The sequence below is a fragment of the Petaurus breviceps genome, unplaced genomic scaffold, assembly GCF_028583685.1.
Source record: "Petaurus breviceps papuanus isolate PSGF00001 unplaced genomic scaffold, PetGlider_PUasm1.0 90630, whole genome shotgun sequence".
Taxonomy (NCBI): Eukaryota; Metazoa; Chordata; class Mammalia; order Diprotodontia; family Petauridae; genus Petaurus; species Petaurus breviceps.
Window position 1 is genome coordinate 828,085 of NW_027187291.1, and position 20,864 is coordinate 848,948.

Genomic DNA, 20,864 nt, shown 5'->3' on the forward strand with positions numbered 1-20,864 from the left:
CCTCCTCCTCCTCCTCCTTCTTCTTCTTCTTCTTCTTCTTCTTCTTCTTCTTCTTCTTCTTCTTCTTCTTCTTCTTCTTCTTCTTCTTCTTCTTCTTCTTCTTCTTCTTTTTCTTTCTTCTCCTCCTTCTCCTGTCTCTCTCTCTCAACTTTAGATGAGCCATACAATCTTGTAGTCACAGTAATCCACTTCTACAACCCCCACCCAAACACAAACACACAAAGGCTATGCACCCCCATTAAATCCCCTATCAGCCAGGACTCATTTGTGGCCCCCTTTCAGTACCCTGAACTACTACTGGCATTGAACAATAACTGAGAAAATCCACTATTGTTTGTCCAAGTATGGTAGAGGAGATGGAGGAAAGGAGAAAACGTTCCCATGTCTGAATGTTTTTAATAGTATTTTATTTTTTCCCAATTACATGTCAAGACAATTTTTAGTATTCAGTGGTACAAGATTTTTATATCCAAATTTTTCCTCCCCCCTTCCTAAAACGGTAAGCAATTTGATATAGGTTATGTGTGTGCTATCATGTAAAGCATATTTCCATATTAGCCACAGTTGTGAAAGAAGAAACAGATCATAAGGGGAAAAAAAAACACAAAAAAGAATAAAGTAAGTGAAAAATATGCTTTGATCTGCATTCAGAGTCTCTCAGTTCTTTATTTGGATGTGGATAGCATTTTCCTTCATGAGTCCTTTGTACTCATCACAGAACATTGTGCTGCTGAGAAGAGCTAAATGGTTCATAGTTGATCATCACACAATGTTGCTGATACTGCATACAATGTTTTTATGGTTCTGCTCATTTCACTTTGCATCAATTCATACAAATCTTTCCAGGTTTTTCTGAAATCTACCTGTTCATCATTTCTTATTGCACAATAATATTTCATTACATTCATATACCACAGTTTGTTCAGCCATTCCCAGTTGAAGGGCATCACCTCAATTTCAAATGTTTTACCACCACAAATAGGACTGTTATAAATATTTTTGTACATGTAGGTCCTTTTCCCTTTTTTATGATTTCTTCGGGATACAGTCCTAGTAGTTGCTGGGTCCAAGGATATGCACAATTTAGTTACCCTTTCAGCATAGCTCCAGATTACTCTCCAGAATGGCTCCTGAAGGTCCCCAAAGCTTCTGAATTTTGGTGGGGATGATTGATATAGAATTATAAGAGGCCTTTCAAAGACCAGCTGGCCACCTCAATCTGAAACATGAGGAAAACTTGGCCTAGAGAAGTTAAATGATTTGCTCAGTGTCAGACAAGCAGTTTAACAAGTAGTTAGTGGCAGAGCCAGAAAAAATGCCGCAGATCCAGGAAAATGGACAAAATGGGGTTTTGTCCTGGCTTCGAAGCCTCAACCCCAAAGCATGATAGATGGTCTCAGGGGCAACTAGAAGGAGGTGGAAATTGTGTAATGGAGTTTCTTCCTTACCTGGAGAAGCAGGGTCTGCAATACAAAAAACCATCTCCCAACCCTACTGCCACTCCTTGACAAGCAAATATTCAGGAACACTCAAAGCAACAAATAGGAACTTTTTGTAGGTCCCAACTGGTGGTGGGCAACCAGAGGAAAACAGACCTCTCTTACTGTCTAGCCTACTCTCAACTTTCTCCAACCCTATCAGGTCATTATTTGTTAATGTTTCTGCTGGAGAGGGAGAAATACTGACTAGCTTTTCCTTTTTGAAAGTGAGGTTCATATGGGAATTGAAGCCTGAGAGGCTAAAAACTGGTCCACCTCTCAGCAGGAAGTTTATGATAAAGTTGGAATTTTTGACAAAGCTGAAAGAGTCTTGCACTTGCTTCCTCTACCCACCCTCCTCCCTCCCACTGATCTTCCCAGGTAGAATCCCTGAAGAGGTGAATTCCCTAGGACTTTAATGTTTGAGCTCTACTAAGCTTCTTTGGACATTTGTTCCTTCCCCATCTCCATTTTGGATTCCCATCTGTTCTCTTTTCTAGCTCACCCTGGCTTCTATGTCTCCTAGGAGGGATACCTGGATCAGTCCTTCATAGGTCAGAGTTCAGATTCTCTGACCCAGGACTCTATATCTACTTCATCCAGACAATAAGATCCTTAAACCAAGATCCTGTTGCTTGGGAAAAGATGGTTAGTAAAAAGTGTGTTAAGTCTGGCAGTAGTGTCTCTGCCTCAGCCTGTTTATGAGTGGAGTGGAGAAAATAAATGTTTAATAATTGTTTTGTTGAATGATGAGAAAAATAACTCATTTCAATATAGAAAATCAATACCCATCTCAAGAGATTAATCAATCAATTAACAGGCATGTGTTAAGTTTGTTGTACCCCTGTGCTAAATGCTGGAGATTCAAAGCGTGACTTGAAATAGTCTTTACCTACAGCAAAGCACTCCCAGGACATAACTGCACTGGAAGCCTAGACGGATGTGGTCTGAAAAACAAAGTGTCTCCTCCTCCTCCTACCCCACTGCCTGACATTCCATTCCTGGCTTACAAAATCCAGGGGATAGGCCCTATTCCTCATTACTGTGTGTTTGTGAAAGTAGTACCAAATGATCAACATCACTGGCATTATCAGAAGGGTAAATGGGTTCAATATCAAAAGGAAGAAAATAATATGCTGAGCAGAGAGGTGGGGGGGAGCCAAGAGACAGGCCTGCCCCAAGGTTGTTTGGTGGACCTCTCCAGCGTCAGGAATCTCCAGATTTCTCTCCTTAAGGGACATTTAGTCCCAACAGAGATACTCTTTCTACAGGGAACCAATTGTATATCCACCCAGATTCACTCAACACAGGGGCCCACTGGATGGGGAAAGAGATATCATTTTTAAAAACCTCAAGCTGACTAACAATAAGAGAACTTCCATGAATGAGATCCAGGTAAGAAACCCATTATGCCCACCCCTCAAACCTTTCTAAATCCATCAGCAAAAACAAGAGGAAAAAAGTTTGAAGTTAAACTTAAAAACTTTCCTGTGTCAGTAGAGCAGGGAATGAGATCTTAGAGCAGGTGACCAAGTAAGCATGACATTTCCATTGCTCACACTTCCAGGAATGGGGAGCATCTTTCCTGTTCTACAGAAGGGTTGTCTTCTTTTCTATGGAGCCTAAGGGAAGAAGATCGCAGATGACACTATAGCCTTCTCTACTTTTCAAGCCACTACTAGCAGAGGCCAGGTAGGTGAGGGGAGAAATGATGCCCATCTCCCCTCATAGTTTCTGACTTCCATTATAGGTGATCTCACTGCAGTCTCCCCACAAATACCAGTGGAGGCTTCACCTTGAAAAAATGAGGAACGGAAAACATAACACATGGACTCCCTCCTTCTTCATCCACATCTTCACCTTCCCAGAAACAGTTTCTAGCCATGACTGCATATGGAAATGCTGAGGTGAGAGGAATCCTATTGGAACATCCAGATTGGACTTGGGTGGGGGATGGGGAATGGAGAGAGGGAATCAGTAAACAATCATTTCTAACGTGCACTTTTTGTGCTAGGTGCTGGGAATACAAAGAAAAAAGTGAGCCAGTTCCTGCCCCTCAAGAAGCTTACATTCTAATAGGAAAAAAATTACAAAATATTGAGGAGCATCGACCAGGGAAAATATGATCTAAGCAAGGGAAACTTACTTGTTTGTGTCATAAACATCTTAGGAAAGCTACTGAAATCTATAGAGTCCTTGCAACCTATGAAGTCCTATGAAACCTATGGAGTTCTATGGAGTCCAGAAAAACACTTTAAAAAATTCATAATCAAAGGAAAGACTCAATTTCAGCTAGAGGTTAGTGAAAATCAAGTTGGAATTTTGTACCTATCCTAGTCTACAGATTTGTTGAAAGCCACTGAAAGCTTATGAACACTTGGTATAGGTAGCCACAGAGAAAAGCTATGGAGGTCAGGGGCAAAGACAAGATGATTTGAACTGTTTAAAATATGCTCCCTCCCCCATTTTACAGATAAAGAAACTGAGGTGGCTAAATCAAGGTCACCCAGAAAGCCAAAGGCCAGAGTAAAGACCAGAGTTAGGTCTTCGGCCTTCCCAGAGGGAAACAAGATTTCCATGCACTCAAGGATTTCTCTTTCTTTTCCCTATAGGTCATAAGTCTAAAAGTTAACTACAATCCCTTTACTATGGCCTTTAGAGAAAACTCCCTAGGAAAGCTTGAATAAGTAAGTACTTGTGGGACTTGGCTGATGTTTTGTGCACCCCTTTCTTCGTCTACTAGGCACCAAGTGTTCTGGGTGATACCACTCAGCTTTACCCAGTACTTTCCTCTTCCTTCTCCAGGACTCCAGGTGTTGAGGCTATGAACGGAGACAAGGGGAAGTGGTTGGTTAAAAAAGACCCCTGTAACTCTGAAGCTGGTAAGAAGGGACTGGAATCCTGGGGAATCATATTACCTTTAATTATATCTTTTTTTCCCTCTCCTTTCTCCTCAAGGTATCCTCCTGCTGTAGAATCCAGTGCCAACACCTCCCCTGGACTAGTTTCTGATGACTATAGCTATCCCCTAGGGCCAAAAAAGGCCAAGTCAAGAATAATATGTTCCAGACTCTTTGGTATTATATCCAGGTCCCCCAGCCAATACCTATGTCTCTACTTACAGCAGCAGCACCATCCTGCCCTTTGCCCTGGCTAGCATGAACCCTGAACTTTTGCCCTCCACTTCTCCACCTGCCATATCTAATGACCCCAGACAGGGTGCTGTGGTCCCACTATGGAAGTGGCCCACTTCACTCTCATGGAACTCCAAGGGCAACAGTATGAATTGTCTCCAATCTGTACCCCGAAAGCTCATGGACCTTGTCACTAGAACCCAAGAAGAGAAAAGGTCTCAAGGAGGACTTTGCACCTATACCTCCAAGTCAGATTCTGATGACCCAAGCCTGAGTGAAGAGAATCTAAGAAGAGATGTTTGTCTCCTGATAATTCAGGCAGGGATGCAGTGTATTCAGTGTGGAAAACCAGGGAACACCAGGACACATAGGAATTCACTTTGATCAGCCATCGTAATGTTTTTCTCTTGGTTCTGAGGTTGAGCTGCCTTCTCTTGGATTCCCAATAAACCTAAATAATCCCTTTCCTTCAGGTATATGGTCTTTCATTCCATTTTCTCCTTCCTTGTCCTCTTTTCCCACTCCTTCTCCCCAACTTCCTACCATCTTTCCCAACCTACTCCACCCTTCCTGTATTTTTCCTTACTCCATATCTCAGACCTTTCTCTTCCTGGGCCTGTCCATATATTCCTCTTATCCCATCTCTAAAATGATCATATAGTTTAACCTCATAGAAGTCAGAGACACCTGCTTCTACCTCACTTCCCATGTTGGGTCCCTTCAATACTAAAAATCCAAGCTTATGGAGCCCTTGAAATCCTGGTTAAGGATTCCTGATGCAAGTAAGTAGTCACTTCTCTTGATCTTCATGTCTTGTCCCCCAGAAGTCAAAAGAAGGAATGGTGTCTGTCCCCGTCTTACTCCTCCCTGATCACAGCCATCTTTCCCTGGTGCTACCTCCAAGGCTGAACTTTGCTTATTTTGGATATCTGTTTGTGGGTGTTTAGGGGAGTTGGAAGAGGAGGGAGGAAATTCTCACCCATTTCTTAGGTCACCTAGTTAATTTTTTGACTAGTCAAGTTTAGGGAAACATTCTAGGTGTCCTTTAGTAGCATCTGGGTGCCTAGAACAATGAGCATCCTGGAATAGTTGAAATGGGGTGGGGGAGGCGGATAAGGATAGAGGAGAGGGTTGTCTCACCTCTAGATTTAGAAAAATATTTGTTATTTTGCAATGATCAACCATGATTAGTTTAGCTCTTCTCCACACAATGGTTTGAGACAATTCCAAAACTCAGAGAAAGAACTGAAGTCTGAATACAGATTGAAGCATACAATTTTCACCTTTTTGGTTTTTTCCTTTGTTCTATTTCTTCTTCCACAACATGACTAATGTGGAAATATGTTTTACATGATTGAATATATATAATCTATATCAAATTGTTTGCTGTCTTGGAGAGGAAGGAGGGGAAGAAGGGAAAGAGAAAAATTTAGAACTCAAAATCTTTCAAAAACTAAATGTTGGGAATTGTCTTTAGATGCAATTGGAAAATACAAAATAGTATTTTTTAAATGAGGGGAAAAGTATGTTTTTTTAAGAAGCCATTTATTGTTCAGGATATAAGATGTTGTAATGGAAATGCAAATTTAAATTGCATTTCCATTACAGATGTCAATCTCTTTGGTTTGTTATTTCTTTTAATAAACTGGAAAAAGCTCCCTGTCTCAGTATGAAGAGAACTAAGGGTGAGTTGGATACAGGGAACTGACCATACAGTTTGAGCTCTCCTAGGGAGAAGCCAAGCCCAAAGAGAAGGTGTAACTCCTCTTGGGATGTGTAATAAGAGTGGAGATCAGGGCTCTGATTTTCCAGTCCTGAGACTCTCTTTCTCTATGGTTCTTGGTTCAACCTTCCAAGTGGTCTCACTTCTGACAGAAAACTAAACTAGCCCAACTATGTCCTCCCTTTCCTGCTTCCCATTTTTAGCACTATTGCTTAAATAACTGAGAGCCTAGGCTAGTATAAATCAGAGTTGTGACTTCTGCCTGGGAAGCAGTATGAGTTTTAGAAGGAAAGCTTGTCCCTAAGGATTATCCTTTTCTCCCATCCTGCCCACAGCCCTGAGGTCCAGGAGGTGGTAAACTATGGTTGTAAACCTTATCAGCTCATGGCTTCTAAAACTGGAGAGTATCTTTAGAGATTCACAGTCTTATAATGATAACCGATGTTTATGTCGAGCTCTGAGATAGGCAAAGCTAGGTGGCATAGTGAATAAGCCCTGTGCCTGGAGTTGGGAAGACCCCAGTTCAAATCTGACCTCAGACACTTACTAGTTATGTGACCCTGAACAAGTCACTTAACCTCTGTCTGCCTGCAGTTTCTCAACTGTAAGATGGAGGAAATAATGCATCTGCCTCCCAAGGTTGTGGTTATGATTAAATGAAATAATAATTGTAAAGTTCTTAGCACAGCACTTGGCACATAGTAGGTACTTAATAAAAGCTCATTTCCTTCCTTTTACAACAACCTTTGAAGGCAAATTCTGCAGCAGATATTATTTTCTCCATCTTACATATCCAGAAACCAAGCTTTGGAATGGTTAAGTGATTTCCCTAGGGTTATACAATAAATGAGGCAAGATTCTCACATGCAAATCTCACAGATTGAGCTGGAAACTATCTTTAAAAAACCACCTAGTCCTCACAGAATAGATACAGAAATGAGTCCAGAGAATAGAAATGATTTGCCCAAGATCAAACTGCAGGGAAAGCAGCAGACAAGATTTAAAACGAAGTCCAAATTCGGAGATTTTTTCTCCCTTTGCCACATTGTCAGCCCTAGAGAGGGAGGAGTGACTTGCCCAGGTTTCCAATGCCAGTGATTAACAGTGAACCATTCTGTGTGTCCCACCACTTCTCAAGCAGGGATAAAGATCTCCCTTATTGAGAGTTTCTGTGTATAAAGTGCAGTATCCAGAAACCAAGAATGGATATGAGATTGGACTCTAAGTTCAAAGTCCGTGGACTTTAATTATGGAACTGGATTGGGATGGAAAAAAGACAACAGAAATCTGGGACTGCCTTTATTGGAGCTCAGAGTCATGGGAATTCACTTTAAAATAGAGAGGGCCTGAAAAGAAATAGTTACCACAAAGGAGGGGCCTAGGATCCCAGGAGCCATTTCTGAGGAACCTGCTTGCCTGCAAGCAGCTTCTCTTATCTCCTTCCCAACCATGTGCTCACACACGAATGAGAGCACACACAGACACACACAGACACACAGACACACAGACACACACACACACACACACACACACACACCTGCCCTAGCCCTACCTCTGACTCTCAGGTGCTGCCAAGCTTTTTTTATCCTACAATTCCTTGCATTAACATTACTTCCCAAAGAACCCATAGCCAACACAAAAGTGTCTGGGGTGGAGTCCAGGGACAGCAGAAGCAAATCAGTGCTGTAGATTTGGGGGGAACAGCCAGTGAAATGGTTGAGGACAAAGGTGTGGGAAGTGGAAATGGTGGAGGGACACTGGCAACAAAGGGAAGGGCATCAGTGCAGATGCTGAAACCAAGGACTGTCCCCATCTCAGCCAAATCTGGAAGGATTTATTGGAGGGGAGGAGGTGGAGAGGGTCACAGGGAGAATGTCACAGTCACAGAGTCCTTCATGTCCAAGGCACTGAATGAAACAACAGCAGGTGGAAAGTTTGAAGTCTCCCTCCCATAAGCCAGTGAAAGAAAGCAAAATGGTATGTGAGAAGACAAAGACACATCTTACATGCCTGTTGCTGGTGCAACAAGACTGGGGTAGGGGAAACACCACAGGCTTGTGACGACCCCTCAAAAAAAACCCCCACATGATAGGATCCAGTTCCTCTGGCCTGCAGAGGAAATGAGCGACAGGCTAGCCCATTTGTCTCCATGGAAAGGAGATGAATGTTCTGCCCCATTCCATGCACCCATGGTGTTGCAAGGCAATAGGAGAGAGAAATAGCACATTGCCCTTGATGAGCACTAAAGGTCTCTGCATTCCCCTCCAGGGGCCAAGGTTACCAAAGCACAGCCCCATCCAGGTTCCCATAGCCAGGATCAGCCCTCAGTCTCCAGTAGGTGTTATTGGTGACCCACCACTCCTTTCCATTGCCATCTGTCTGTCTCCTGCAGGAAGGAGAGGGGAAACATGGGAGACAATCAGTGGGGCAGCCTCGAGGTTCTGCTTCCCACATCTTCCCTCCCCATTCAGATGCTTTGGAAAGCTCTTTACCAGTCCAGCTGTCATTGCTGTCTGATCTAGGTGGCCCAAAGGATTTGGAACAGAATTGAAGGGAGGGGCAAAGCAACAGGAGACCCAGGGAAATGGGGGCTTCTTTGGGCACCTGAAGAATCGAGCCTGGTGGGTGATGTTATTCTCCTCCATCACTTTGCGGCGGTCCCGTTGAAGCTGTTCGATCCTCCGTTTTTGGGATTCGGCAGCCTGAATATTCCCCTCCTCTAGATACCTGAGCGACAAAAGTTCCATCAGTAACATCTCTCCAACCCAAGACTAAAGTGACCTTCCTCCCACCTACTCAGAGATCCTGGCAGTTTCACTACCCAAGGGAAAGCTCTCTTCTCTGGGAGAGAAGTATTATGAGGGATCCTCTCATATGAGTGTACTTCTCTAAGGAGAAGTGCATGAGAGATCCTGTCTCATTTGCCTTCTGTATCACTGAAGAGAGTAGCAGGGGCCCCAAACTGAAGCAGAGACTTTGGTCAGCCAGATGCCCTATAGCAGGGAAAGCAGACAGTCATGAGATGCCTGACCTCTGGTCTGGCCGGAGCCGAGTATCAGTGGAGGGCAGAGAGCGCTTCAGCTCAGCTGTCAACTCATTCAGCTCCAGGGCAAACTGTGTAAAGCCAAAGTTCCGCTCATGGTCCTGAGGCATCAAGTCTGGGAGTGAGAAGGGGTTAAGTTGATTAGAGCTGGAGAAAGGATGGCAGATAGAGCAAAGACCTCAGCCAACATCTCTCCCCACTAGTCCTTCTGAGCCTCTTTTCCCTATACCCATAATACCCTTCTAGCCCTTTGAGGGTGGGTATCATTGAACAATGCCATAGCTGGAAAAAACTGTGGAGAAAAAATCCATCCCAAGAGAATAGGTGGACTTCCTCCTTATTCTGAACCAAGTGGCTCTGACTCAGCAGGCATAAAAAATTGGAGGGATGAGAGCCCTGCCCTCCCGAATCTCTCCTCTGCCCCACTCCCCTCTTACTCGGTTTCCAGATGCATTGGCCACCAGGTGGAGGCCCTCGGTACAACCCCTCATGCCACTTGCCAAAGAGCCGGTGGATAACACGCCCACTTCTGCTAAATACAGCCCCTTGTACCTCATGGACACTGGAACTCCAATACTTTGCCTGTGATTTTAGGAAAGGGAAAAAGGAGGCAATCAGCCCAGTGGGTAGATTCCACTGTTCCAACATGAACTTACAGAAGCAGGAGCAGGGCAGCCAAAGGCTTCCTACCTTAAAGAAAGTAATCTTGCAGTGGCAGGAGCTGTCCTGAGTGTTTCGGATAAGAACCTCCCCATAATGTTCAATCCAGCGCTGGCCACTTAGGATGTTGTGGATACAGGATGTGACCTTGTTCCACTCAAAGTGGTCTCCAAACCTGGAGGAAATAGAGTGTGTAGACAGCTGGGATGGATCGATGGATAAGGTCATAGTGAACAGTCAGCCTCCTAGCCTAGCTGCAAAGGATAGCCAAAACTACTGACACAGAAACTTCCATATGTCCAGGCTTCATCAGTGCAGGTTGTCCTGTCAATCTCCCATCCACTGACCTGGAATATAGCCCTCCTATGGCTTAGTGAATAGTCTTCAACAGCTGCTATAGCTGCAAAATTCATAGTCCTATGGCCAATCGACTGATGAGAACCTCCGAACTTTACTAGATTGATCCTTGGACAATAAATAACTTGAAACCTTTCCAGAGTCTATGTTCTACTGGCTCATCTTTGGAGAGCCCACTAAGGATGCCAGTGCAGGGGTTTCATAGCCTTTACCAAAATAGTTTATTCAGCTATTTTCTACAAAGTGCTTTCCTTACAACATCCCTAGGAAGTAGGTATTGCAAATAGCATGAAGCCATTTTATAGATGAGGAAAATGGAAGCCAGAGACCTTAAGAAACTGGTCCAAAAGAGAACAGATTGGGGGAAGGGGTATTCAGTAGGCTCACTATTTGGGGATGGGGTATAGGGGAGAGACAGGGAGAAAAATTTGTAAACTCAAAATTTTGGGGAAATGAATGTTGAAAACTAAAAATAAATAAATAAATTGAAAAAATAAAAACAATTTAAAAAAGAAAATGGTCCAAAGGGAATGAGCTAGTAAGTTGGGTACTTGAAACCCAGAACTTCGGATAACTGGGTCTAGAACTCTTGCCATTGCACTGAACTCTGTTTCTCAGAGCAAGTGAGCATCCTCATCTGGATTTCCACTGTTCCCTCATTTTCCACCCCTCTCTGTGCCCTGCCCCTCTTCTCCATGTTCCCAGGAAATCCAGCCTGCAAAAACTCAGTTGGTCTAAACCTGGTTGACAGACCGTGGGCAGGGATCACTCACCGGGGAAGTCTGACATTCACAGTCCCCACAGGCACAATCTCCAGGGATTTTCCCCAAAACTTGTTTTTCCACTTCATATCTAGATTAGGGGACATGGCAGAAAGGCAGAAGGAAAGTTGAAGAGAAATTCCTTCTGGACAAGTTTCAACTCTGCCATACAGGTTTCATTCATTTCGTTCCTAGGGTTCTTATCCCACCCCAGCTCTCCTGTCCCTTGCCTTTCCTGCCCATCCACATGCCCACCTACTCTCACCTTGCCAGAAGATGAAGTTATCTGACTCTGCATGACAAGCAGATATAGGTGGATGGTGGGAAACCTAGAGCAGAAGACAGTGAGATTATTTCTGGGTTGCCCTGAAGGCTCTTCTAGCACCCCTTTTCCTCACCCACTCACATCACCTGATCTCTGCTTCTTTCCATATTTGACTTCCCTCATTTTATAATATGAAATACAAGAATATAGATTTAGATTTATCTGAGAAACAACTTGGCATAATGGACAGAAGACTAGCCTTGTATTCAAGATCACCTGGGGTCAAGATCTGTGTATATAATAACTAGCTGTGCAACCAGAGCTAGGCATCAAGTTCTTAGTGCCTGAAGAAAACTCTCTAGGATTACAAGGTACAGATGAGTTCTCAATCTGCATTGATGGAGTAAATTTCCTAACACCAATGAAATCTCAGGTCTATTCACACACCCTTAATTATGTCTATTTACACACGTACACAACACACACACACACACCCACCAATGTATATTGAGGAAAGGGAATGCCCCCATTTCCTAATGAAATCACAGGTCTGGTTCCTCCCCACAAAAAATAAAATAAAATTATTTCTATATGTCTACACCAATACATTGGTAGAGAGAGTTTTCCTCAAGGTGAGTTTCCCACACCAGTGAAATTATAAATATATGCACATAGTATCCCAAAAGTCTTAATACAGTTTTAAGATTTTTGAGAAACTCTATACAGCTGTATGAATGAATGGATGAGTGTACTCCCGTACGTGTATGTGTACTATGTGCTTATATATATATATGTGTATGTATGCATGTTGGATACCTACGTATGTATGTATATAAGTTTCCTGGGTCGCTCTAAAGTCTCCAGCTCTGGCCCACGCCCCTATCCCATGCCCAGCCCACACACCTGCTCACTAATGAATCGGAAGCCTCGGTCTGGCCGCTCACATTCATAGGTTTCCCCCAGAACAGGGTTGAAAGGTTTGCATCCGGCCCGATGATAGGTAGAGGAATAAGCAGAGACAGCGAAGGCTGCAATGTATAACTGGGAAAGGTGGAAGACTTGAAAAACCCGTTAGTCAAACTGCGGGCGAGGGTGGGGGCAGAGCAAGGGAATCCCTTCCCACTACCAGCCAACCTCCCCCCCCCCAGACTAGGATCCCCAAGAAGGGCTGGGCAGGTCCTAAGTGGGACGAAGGCATCTTGGGAGAGTGCACACAGACAGCCCTAGTCTCTGGTCCTGGGGTAGCCCTGAGCAAGTGTGAGACTTGGAGCAAATGGTTGATGCAGGCTCTGAGGCTCAGGCTCCTCTGGAAAAGGAGGGGGTTGGACGCGGCGCGGTCATTCAGACGTTCTAGGATTCTTGGTGGGGGAGGAAACTGCGGGCGGGCGCGGAAGCGGGTCCCCAGCGCGCCAGGGAGAGAAGGGGGAGGCGAGACTCGTACCATGCGTTCGCAGGGGTCTGGCGTACGGCTCGCCTGGTCCAGCAGGTTGCTATACTCGAGCTCCTCACAGAGCCGCTGAAGCGTGTTGAGGGGTTCGTTGAGCTGCACGGGCATGGATACCTTGGATAGATCTTTGCCAATGTTGTTACGCAAAATATTCCACAGGCTCACATCGGTCCCCGGGCCACTGGCTGCAGGCAAGCAGCGTCGCCGAGCGGGGAGCACCGCTCCCCCTGGAACACAGCTGCCTGAATTCCCCCCGCCCCACCCCCAGTCGCGTCAGCGCCATGCTGCAAGCCTAGGACCAACACGTGCAACGTTGAGGTCGGCGCTCTGAGACGGGGAGGGCTGCACCCACTATGGGTATCATCCATCCTCGGCATTCCCTCCCTGGAGCAGTTCAATCCTCGGGAAAATCTGCCCAGACTCTAGGGGATTACCTTGGTTGTGGGCCGTAGACCATACCCTCCTCACCCTTCCACCCCTGCCCCCGCCCCGAGTCCCCTCTGACTTTGAGTCCTCAGAGCTCCTAGATACAGGAGGCAAAAAGAACAAGAGGATAAACAGAGATTGAAAAGACCCATCATCTTTCCCAAAATAGCCAACCTCCTTTAGTCCCTGGGACTAAATGTCTTCCCCATTGTCCCTCCAACTTCCTCTGTCCCATACCCCGGGGCTGGCACCTTTCTGGCAGTGGTCAGAGCTCCCGATGTCCAGCACCTCCTCGGACAGACTAGTGGTGACTTCACTGGTGCAGGACTCTTCCTCTGAGCCCTAGGTGAGAAGAAGGTGGTACTTCTCTGGGGGCTCTGAAGTCTATACTCAAGCCTTCGGTGGAAGGGGAACTGGAAGGTTTGCCTTTGGGGTGGGAAAGGGGAAAGACTTCCCTGAGCCTCCGACTCTGATCAGTGGCTTGGTTGAAGAGGCAAGGGTGCCCAGCTGACTAGTGGGAGAAAGAGGTAGGTAGGAGGGCTTGAGGAATCCATAGGTTCAAAATCCCTAAAACCCACTCTAGTACTGTGGGGTCCCATTCCCCACCACCCTAGGGCCTCCCTCCCTCTCACCTCATTCTCTGAAGAGCTGGCAGAGAGAAAAACCTCACAGGCATCAAAAAACTCTGTATGGGAGTCGGCCAGGGACAGGACACTGGGCTGGGAAAGCTGGGGGGTTAGCTCTCGACCTTTCATGTACAGAGCCTCCTGCTACAGAAGTCAGAGATGAGTGTTAGGACTGGGTATGTGGTATGCTCAATTTCTTGAAAGTCCCAGGTGAAGAGAAGGAGGAGAAAGGATGGAACAGACTGGTTTTAAGTCCCCTAACACTTCCCTTTAGAAAAAAGATAGGAAGTCTCTTCCCAGTACCCCTTTCCTCCCCCCCCTTCTCCTTCTATAATATACTCTAAGTGGGATCTTCCAAATAGAAGACAAGTGGGGGGGATGGGGAAGGAATGGGGAGAGGGACTAGGAGGTGGGATTGCTGGATTTCACATGTCCTGGATTTTAGTTTCCCTTGGGACATGAAAGGTAAGGATAGGGCAGAAAGAAGTTGGGGAAAAGGATTTCCAGGGATCTCACCCTGACTCCTCTCACCTCTTCAGGGTTCAGGGAGCTAAAGGAGTCAGCTGTGGTGTCAGAGGAGATGGACAAGGTGTGGGAGCGTCTCTGGCCAACTGGAACCTCAGAGACCTGTAGGGAGAGGTATGGGGGAACCTCAAGGCTAAAGGTGCAGCCATCTATGGTTACCTGTATTAAAACCACACACACACACACACACACACAACTGGTATTCTAGTAACCCATCCCTGCTAGCTTATCTCAGCTTCCCAGCTCTCTGAATTCTAACCTTTTGGTCACCCAACGTCAACAGTCCCTCTCCTTCCATCCCTCTCCCTTCACCCCCTTCAGCACCTCCCAACTCCCTGTGTTCAGGAACACAGTTCCCCGCCTCACCCCTAGTCTCTGCATCTCTGAACCCTGGTTACTGGCCCGAAGTCGATCCCATTCAGCAGTGAGGGCAGCCAGGATGCTGCTGAGAGAGCCATGCACTGCAGAGGGACGGTGAGAGTCAGGGTCCCCTCTCCTTCCTGAAGCCCTCTTCTTTTTCTTCCTCTTCTTTCTCCCCAGGAACCTTGCACACTTACCCTTCTGTGCCAGGACCCAGAAATTTCGCTGCAGGTGGGCATAGTCCGTGGGGGGCAGCCCTCGAGGAGTAGAGGGCTCCCGGGATTCCAGGTATCGAGACAGGTTAGGAACTGAGCCATGGAGTCGGCCCACCTGGGATCAGGGAGGAAGAGGAGGATTAAATGGAAAAAAAAAACAATCCTTCAGATTTTTCCCTTGCTCAGATCCCCTCCACTTCCCAAGGGCCCCCCATCCACACCCCAGACTTACCCTTCCAATGGTATCATCCTTGGCATAGCTCTGAGTGCACCACATTCGGCTGGTTCTCTTCCCCTTCTTGGGTCTCTCAGTGGTCACTGAGGCCTGGCGGGGTGTGTGGAGGGGTGGGAAGTCAGTTGGGAAGGGAGCTGGACCTGGGGAGTGGGGTGGTAAAAGAACAGCAACATACAAACCCCAGGGAGAGGAGCAGAGAAATACACATATGGGAAAGAACATAGCAGATGAGCAAATGGGCAGACAGACCAACTGATGCTTCCAAAGAAGGAAACAGACTGACAGACAGAACTAAGGAAGAGCAGGAAGAAAAAGTGAGGGAAATGTGCCTAAAGTAGGAACCTAGTGACTATTCAGGGCCCAGGGACAGGGGCGAAGGGGGGGAGTGGGAAGTAGCAGCATCCCCAGAAGTGGTGCCCTCCCCTCCCTTTGCTTCACCTGATGTGTGGAGATGACGGGAGCAGAAGGGATTCGGTGCAAAGATTCCAGGCTCTGCAGTAGTTTATGCAGCTCCTGAAGCTTCCCCTGGCATTCAAAGAGCTCTGGGGAGGAGAAGGGAGGGGAGGTGAACTAATGAAGAATGTTCTCCCTCTCTGGCCATGAGATTTTAAGTTTGAGCCTCTTGATGAAGCTTTAGGGATCAACTGTTTTTTTTTCTTCTTTTTTGGAGGGGGGAAGGCAGGGCAGTTCGGGTTAAGTGACTTGCCCAAGGTCACACAGTGTTAAGTGTCTGAAGCCAGATATAAACTGAGGTCCTCCTGACTCCAGGGCTGGTGCTCTATTCACTGCACCACTTAGCTGCCCCTAGGATCAACTTTCTAAAGTATTCTTGCCCCTCAGGGTGTGGGATTTTGGCACCCAAAATGAATCACTCCACTTAGCCTTCCCTCACCCTTTTACCAACTTGCCCTTCTGTTCCCTAGGGCTTCTACTCAGGTTTTATCCTCCATCACTAGCCTCTATATCACCCCTTCTTCCTTGAAACCGACTATTTTCCCAGTCTATAATATCTTTCCCCACCTTCCTCTATTTTAATAATAATAATAATAATAAAAATCAGCAACATTTATATAGTGCTTACTATGTGGCAGGCACTATGCTAAGTGCTTTACAACTATTAAATCTCATCCTCACAACAGTCTTGGGAAGTAGGGGCTATTATTATGCTCATTTTACAGATGAGAAACCTGAGGTTAAGTGACTTGCCCAGGGTCACACAGCTAGACCCAATATGAGCTCAGTTCTTCTTGACTTCAAGCCCAGGCACTCTATCTACTGTGCCACCTTGCTCCCTCATCTCCTCCCTTCCTAATCCTTATTGGCTTCCTCCAAGAAGCCCAACTTGATTCATACTGGCCTTCCTCAGTTCCCTCTTCTCTATTGTCTTCCATTCCCCAGAACTAAATCTTAGGCTTCCCTGTGTTCACCTGACTTTGTCTCTCTCTCTCTTTGTAAGTCCTCTTTCATGACCACAATTGTCAAATATTAACTGTGTGCCTCCTATAGGCAGGGAAAGAAACATTAATGCTGTGGTATGGGCATTGGACACAAAAAGCTATAAGGCATAGTCCTTGACCTTAAGCAGCTTAATCAATCAATCAATCAATCCACAACCATCTAGTTAGTGCTTCCTGTGTGCCAGGCACTGCGCTAGGTTTGGGGGGAATACAAAAAAGAGTGCCAGTCCAATCCCTTAAGGAGCTTACATGCTAATACCATCCATACAGGGAAAAGGTGCCTGGAGAAGGACTCCCCTAGAGCATGCCCTATGACTTCCCCATCAAACATTCTTTGGGGATAGGAACTCAGGAGAGTGTAGCTTATAAAGGAAAGGGGGTATTGATTCTGGTGGCACCTCTCACCATGGGAACACCGGTCTAGTCCCTCACTGTCTTTCAGCCAAGATGACACCTTGTCCCGAGAGCCAAGGCCAGGCAGGGCAGACACATTGTCTGTGGATGCCAGGCGGGAACTGGATGCCTGCAAGAATGAGTCAAGAATCAAACTGGATGGGTGCAGTCTGAGTCTCAGCCATCCCTCTCCCCCCCAACAACATTCTTGCTCTAGGATTTACCTTCCGGTTGGTGTTACTTGCTGGTAGCTTTGGGCATCTGGCCATATCTGGGCGCTGTGCCATTCGGTGGGCACAGAGCTGGGCCACCCAACTTTGGAACAGCTCCTGGGATTTGATCTATGGGAGAAGAGGGTGGGAGATGTAAAGACAGCCGGCGTCCAGGTCTGCAAAGTGAGGTGACCGAGGTCCAGAACCTGGATAAACAAGTCCATTTTGATGCCTCAATCTTAAAGTAGCTGAGCACCCCTGTTTATTTGTCTCCCCAGAGTACTGCTTATTCACAAGTGAAGGGGGAATGTTCGTGCCTTTTTTATTTCTATGGCAGCCGCCCTCTCCCCCAGCCCCTGCCTCTTCCCTCCCACTGCTCCTGCCTTGTCAGGCTGGGTTCCATTTCACCTTGAGGTGGTAAATGTTATCCTCAGTGTCAACATCAATTCGCTGAGCCTTCTTGTTGATTGACATGACAGACGATCGGACATCAATGGAGCCATGGAGCTTCCCCTTGGCAATCTGGAGGAACAAGGGGAGCTGGGGGGAATTAGGGTCCTACCTGGGCCCCACAGAACCACCCCTCCCCCCCATCACTGACCCCAGCCTCCTTTAAGGAAGGATATTTAAATCTGGTTTTCCCACAACTCACATTTCTTGAGTAATTAAAGCTTTCCAAAGTGCTCTCCCCACAACAAACCCCCTGAGGTAAGCTATATATGTATTGCTATTCCCATTTTATTGATGGGAAAATTCAGGCCAAATCAGTTCTGTGACTTGCCCAAGGTTATACTGGTAATGTGTCCAAGCAGGCATTCTAATTCTGGTCTCCTAATTCCAAGACCTATCAATCCAAGACCAATTCTATCACACTCCCTCCTCCAGCTCCATGAGAATGAAGTTACCTCCTTTCCCTGCCCCCTTCCCGAACCTCCCTCCATTAATGTAGAGGCATAGATACCATTCCCAGCCCCAACACCCTGACTCTTTGACATTGACCCCAACTCACATCCTGCCTAGTGTTTGCATAGCGAAGGATTCCATCCTCGAGAACAAAGTATCTCTGTGGAACAATCCAGGAGGGGCAGAGATCCAGAGAGAGAGAGCAAGAGGTAGGGAGGAGAATAACCATAGGTTCATCTTTGTGAATTCTTTGCTTTAAAAAAAGAGACAGAAGCCTTTTGCGGGGGAGTGAGGAGCTCCTCCCCTTACCTTGTGCCAACCCTTCAGGGGCCACTTTCTCTTCTTGAGTAAATGACCTTCTTGTCTCTCTGCTTGGGTCCCTTCTGGCCCCAGTCTTCCCTGAGGCTCTTCCACTACTTCCCATAGTTCCAAACCCTGGAAGCAAAGGAAAGCTTCCTGGGGAGACCTACTTCTCGGACACATTCCTTCCCAGCTCTTAGCCCAGCCAGGACCCGGGGCCTGCTCCCCAGTTCCTGCTTCTCCTGTGGATCCCTCTCCTCCTCCCTTCAGAGTTACCCCCAAACCCTCATTGGCACCACCAGGTTGAGTGCTGTCCATCCATCTGCCCCTTCCCATTGCTAACAGCAGACCTTCGGACCTGCTGGGTGATGTACTTAGAAGACTGGGTGTTGTCTGAGAGGGAGGGAGCAGCAGCCCGACGAGGGGAGCCAGGGTCCCTCTCCTGGCTATCCATTCAGGGGGATGAGGAAGTGTCCGGTCAGAGTAGGGGGCAGGGGAAATGTCACCTAATGGTCCTGAACCTGTCCTGGAGTAAGAGAAAGACCATCTTGGATAAGTCACCTTTTTCGTTCACCTCAAGTCAGCTCCAAACCCTCCAGGGAAATAGAATACTGACCCTCAGCCCACCATCTCTAGAACCCAGCATCACTTTCAACCTCCCTATCACCTCTGCCCCATGTTCCCAGTTCCCTGCCAACTTTGACCCCAGGCTAGTTGTGAATTTGTGGGCAAGCTGATTCTAAGAAAGTCACAAGGGGTGTGCCCAGCCACACTCTGGGCACACACAACCAAGCTCTGAAAAACATTCTACTTTGACATAGACCTGGGGGTGGGAGAGGAATTGGGAAAAGAGACAGAGACAGTCTAAACAGACAAATATCAATCAGCTACCATTACTATGTGCCAAGCATCTTATCAACTTTTCCCTAAGGAGTTCCCTTCCCCCGTTCCACTGCCAGGTGACTCCTCTGCCATGATTACCTGCGAAAAATCTTTCCCACCTTCTCTTTCCCCTCCTTCCCTGCCCACCATGCCTAACACCTAGTGGAGAAACTGAGGCCTGAAGTAGAGCAAATGCTTTTTTCTCCCTCTGCCCACCTGTTCCCCTCCCACTATTCATTAACCATCCCCTAAGTTCTTCCACACTAGTGGAATCTCCATAGCTTCCTCCTCCCTTCCTCTTTCTTAACACTACTGGACCCAAGTCCCCAGGGCACAAAAATAGAGGTGCTATCCATCTGCTAGATGAATAAGGATAGAAAGGAAACAGGACTAGAGTTGGTGGGGAGCTTGAAGTGGGGACAACTGGTGGGCAAGAACAGTTCAAGGTCTTCCCAGGTCCTGCAGCAGTGCCCACTGGTGCCATTGGCACCAACACTGGCCATCCTGGCACCACAGCTTGATCAATAATGCATGAGTGTGGTGGTGGTGGTGGTGGTGGTGGTGGTGGTGTGTGTGTGTGTGTGTGTGTGTGTGTGTGTGTGTGTGTGTGTTGGGCTGGGGTGGAAGGAAAAGGTGTTATCCTGAAGCTTCAGTTGTTGCTCAGGTGATTTTAAAGAGACAGAGACACCAGGCACCTGAGGAACGAAGACCAATTAGGTGATAGCAATATGGAATGTGAGTGTTGGAGGGAGGGCTGCCTACGGGCACAAGGTTGGGCAGAAGACTGAGCCATGGGGAAAGCTCCTGGATCCAGCTACTGAAACTTCCCCAAACTCTGTCTGTGGGTTTGGGGGCATTTGGCCTTGATGGAGGTGACAGAGTCAAGGGAGACAGGGCACCTCTCACAGAGCCAAGGGGGAGGGGAAAGGTGGGATAAGGAACAAGGTGGACAGCTCCCTCCCTCCCTCCCTGCCTGCCTCCCCACGTCTAGGTAGATAGGCAGAGACCTCCCACTTCCAGGCAGAGCTGGACCCCTTTCTCCCAGGAATGCCAGGTGATGTCAACGTGACCCCCTTACCGTAGTGCCCATGGACTGCCGGGTCTGCCTGCCTGCACTGCCTCTGAGTCACCGTCTCCCTCACTGAGCTGAGCAGCGGCGGCAGCTACTGCAGGAACCAGGAAGGAAGGAGACGTCGTAGCCTCCACTCGAGCCGGATCTCCCCACCTCCTCGGCCCCCCTCTATCCTCCCTCCCGCCAGGCCCTGGGCATCCAGGGCTCAGCTCTGCCCCCCCGCTCCTGGGAGGACTCAAGGCCGAGCAGGCGTCCCAGGGGTGAGGTGGGGGTGGCAATGAGTGGACACCACCGGCTCCACTGGGAACAGTTCCAGAAATGTCAGGAAAGGCGGGGAATCGCTAAAGGAGGGGCCTCAAGGCAGAGGAGGCAACTGACTTATTCAGACTG

At 47.2% G+C, this 20,864-nt stretch overlaps 1 protein-coding gene and 1 pseudogene across 3 annotated transcripts; one reads left to right on the forward strand and one right to left on the reverse strand.

Annotated features, from left to right (window-relative positions):
• Positions 1–3,519, forward strand: part of LOC138143206 (T-box transcription factor TBX21-like) — a 15,005-nt pseudogene extending 11,486 nt beyond the window's left edge.
• Positions 3,520–7,621: 4,102 nt separating this feature from the next.
• OSBPL7 (oxysterol binding protein like 7) lies at positions 7,622–20,729 on the reverse strand. Of its 3 annotated transcripts, XM_069064292.1 has the most exons (23): positions 20,481–20,724; positions 18,879–19,046; positions 18,530–18,655; positions 18,327–18,380; positions 17,726–17,839; positions 17,330–17,446; positions 17,118–17,235; positions 15,694–15,797; positions 15,253–15,345; positions 15,003–15,135; positions 14,812–14,906; positions 14,452–14,547; positions 13,927–14,064; positions 13,546–13,636; positions 12,863–13,110; positions 12,325–12,462; positions 11,422–11,485; positions 11,169–11,247; positions 10,069–10,213; positions 9,816–9,960; positions 9,367–9,493; positions 8,940–9,062; positions 7,622–8,721 (listed from the first exon to the last, which is right to left on the reverse strand). In XM_069064292.1, the coding sequence occupies exons 2-23, from the start codon at positions 18,972–18,974 to the stop codon at positions 8,613–8,615; spliced, it is 2,553 nt and encodes an 850-aa protein (XP_068920393.1). In that variant the 5' UTR covers positions 18,975–19,046; positions 20,481–20,724; the 3' UTR covers positions 7,622–8,612. The 3 variants fall into 3 exon arrangements, with proteins under 3 accessions (XP_068920393.1, XP_068920394.1, XP_068920395.1); XM_069064293.1 differs by lacking the exon at positions 18,879–19,046 and having other exon boundaries at positions 20,481–20,729; XM_069064294.1 differs by lacking the exon at positions 20,481–20,724 and having other exon boundaries at positions 18,871–19,000.
• Positions 20,730–20,864: the final 135 nt, after the last annotated feature.

Excerpts from the sequence above, each read along its gene's own strand:
- OSBPL7 (XM_069064292.1), bottom strand. The coding sequence starts at position 18,974 with ATGGATAGCCAGGAGAGGGACCCTGGCTCCCCTCGTCGGGCTGCTGCT. Across the intron at positions 17,236-17,329 it reads CAAGTAACACCAACCGGAAG|GCATCCAGTTCCCGCCTGGC; the intron begins GTAAATCCTAGA and ends TCATTCTTGCAG. Across the intron at positions 13,637-13,926 it reads CCAGCTCTTCAGAGAATGAG|GGCTCAGAGGAAGAGTCCTG; the intron begins GTGAGAGGGAGG and ends CTTCTCACCTAG.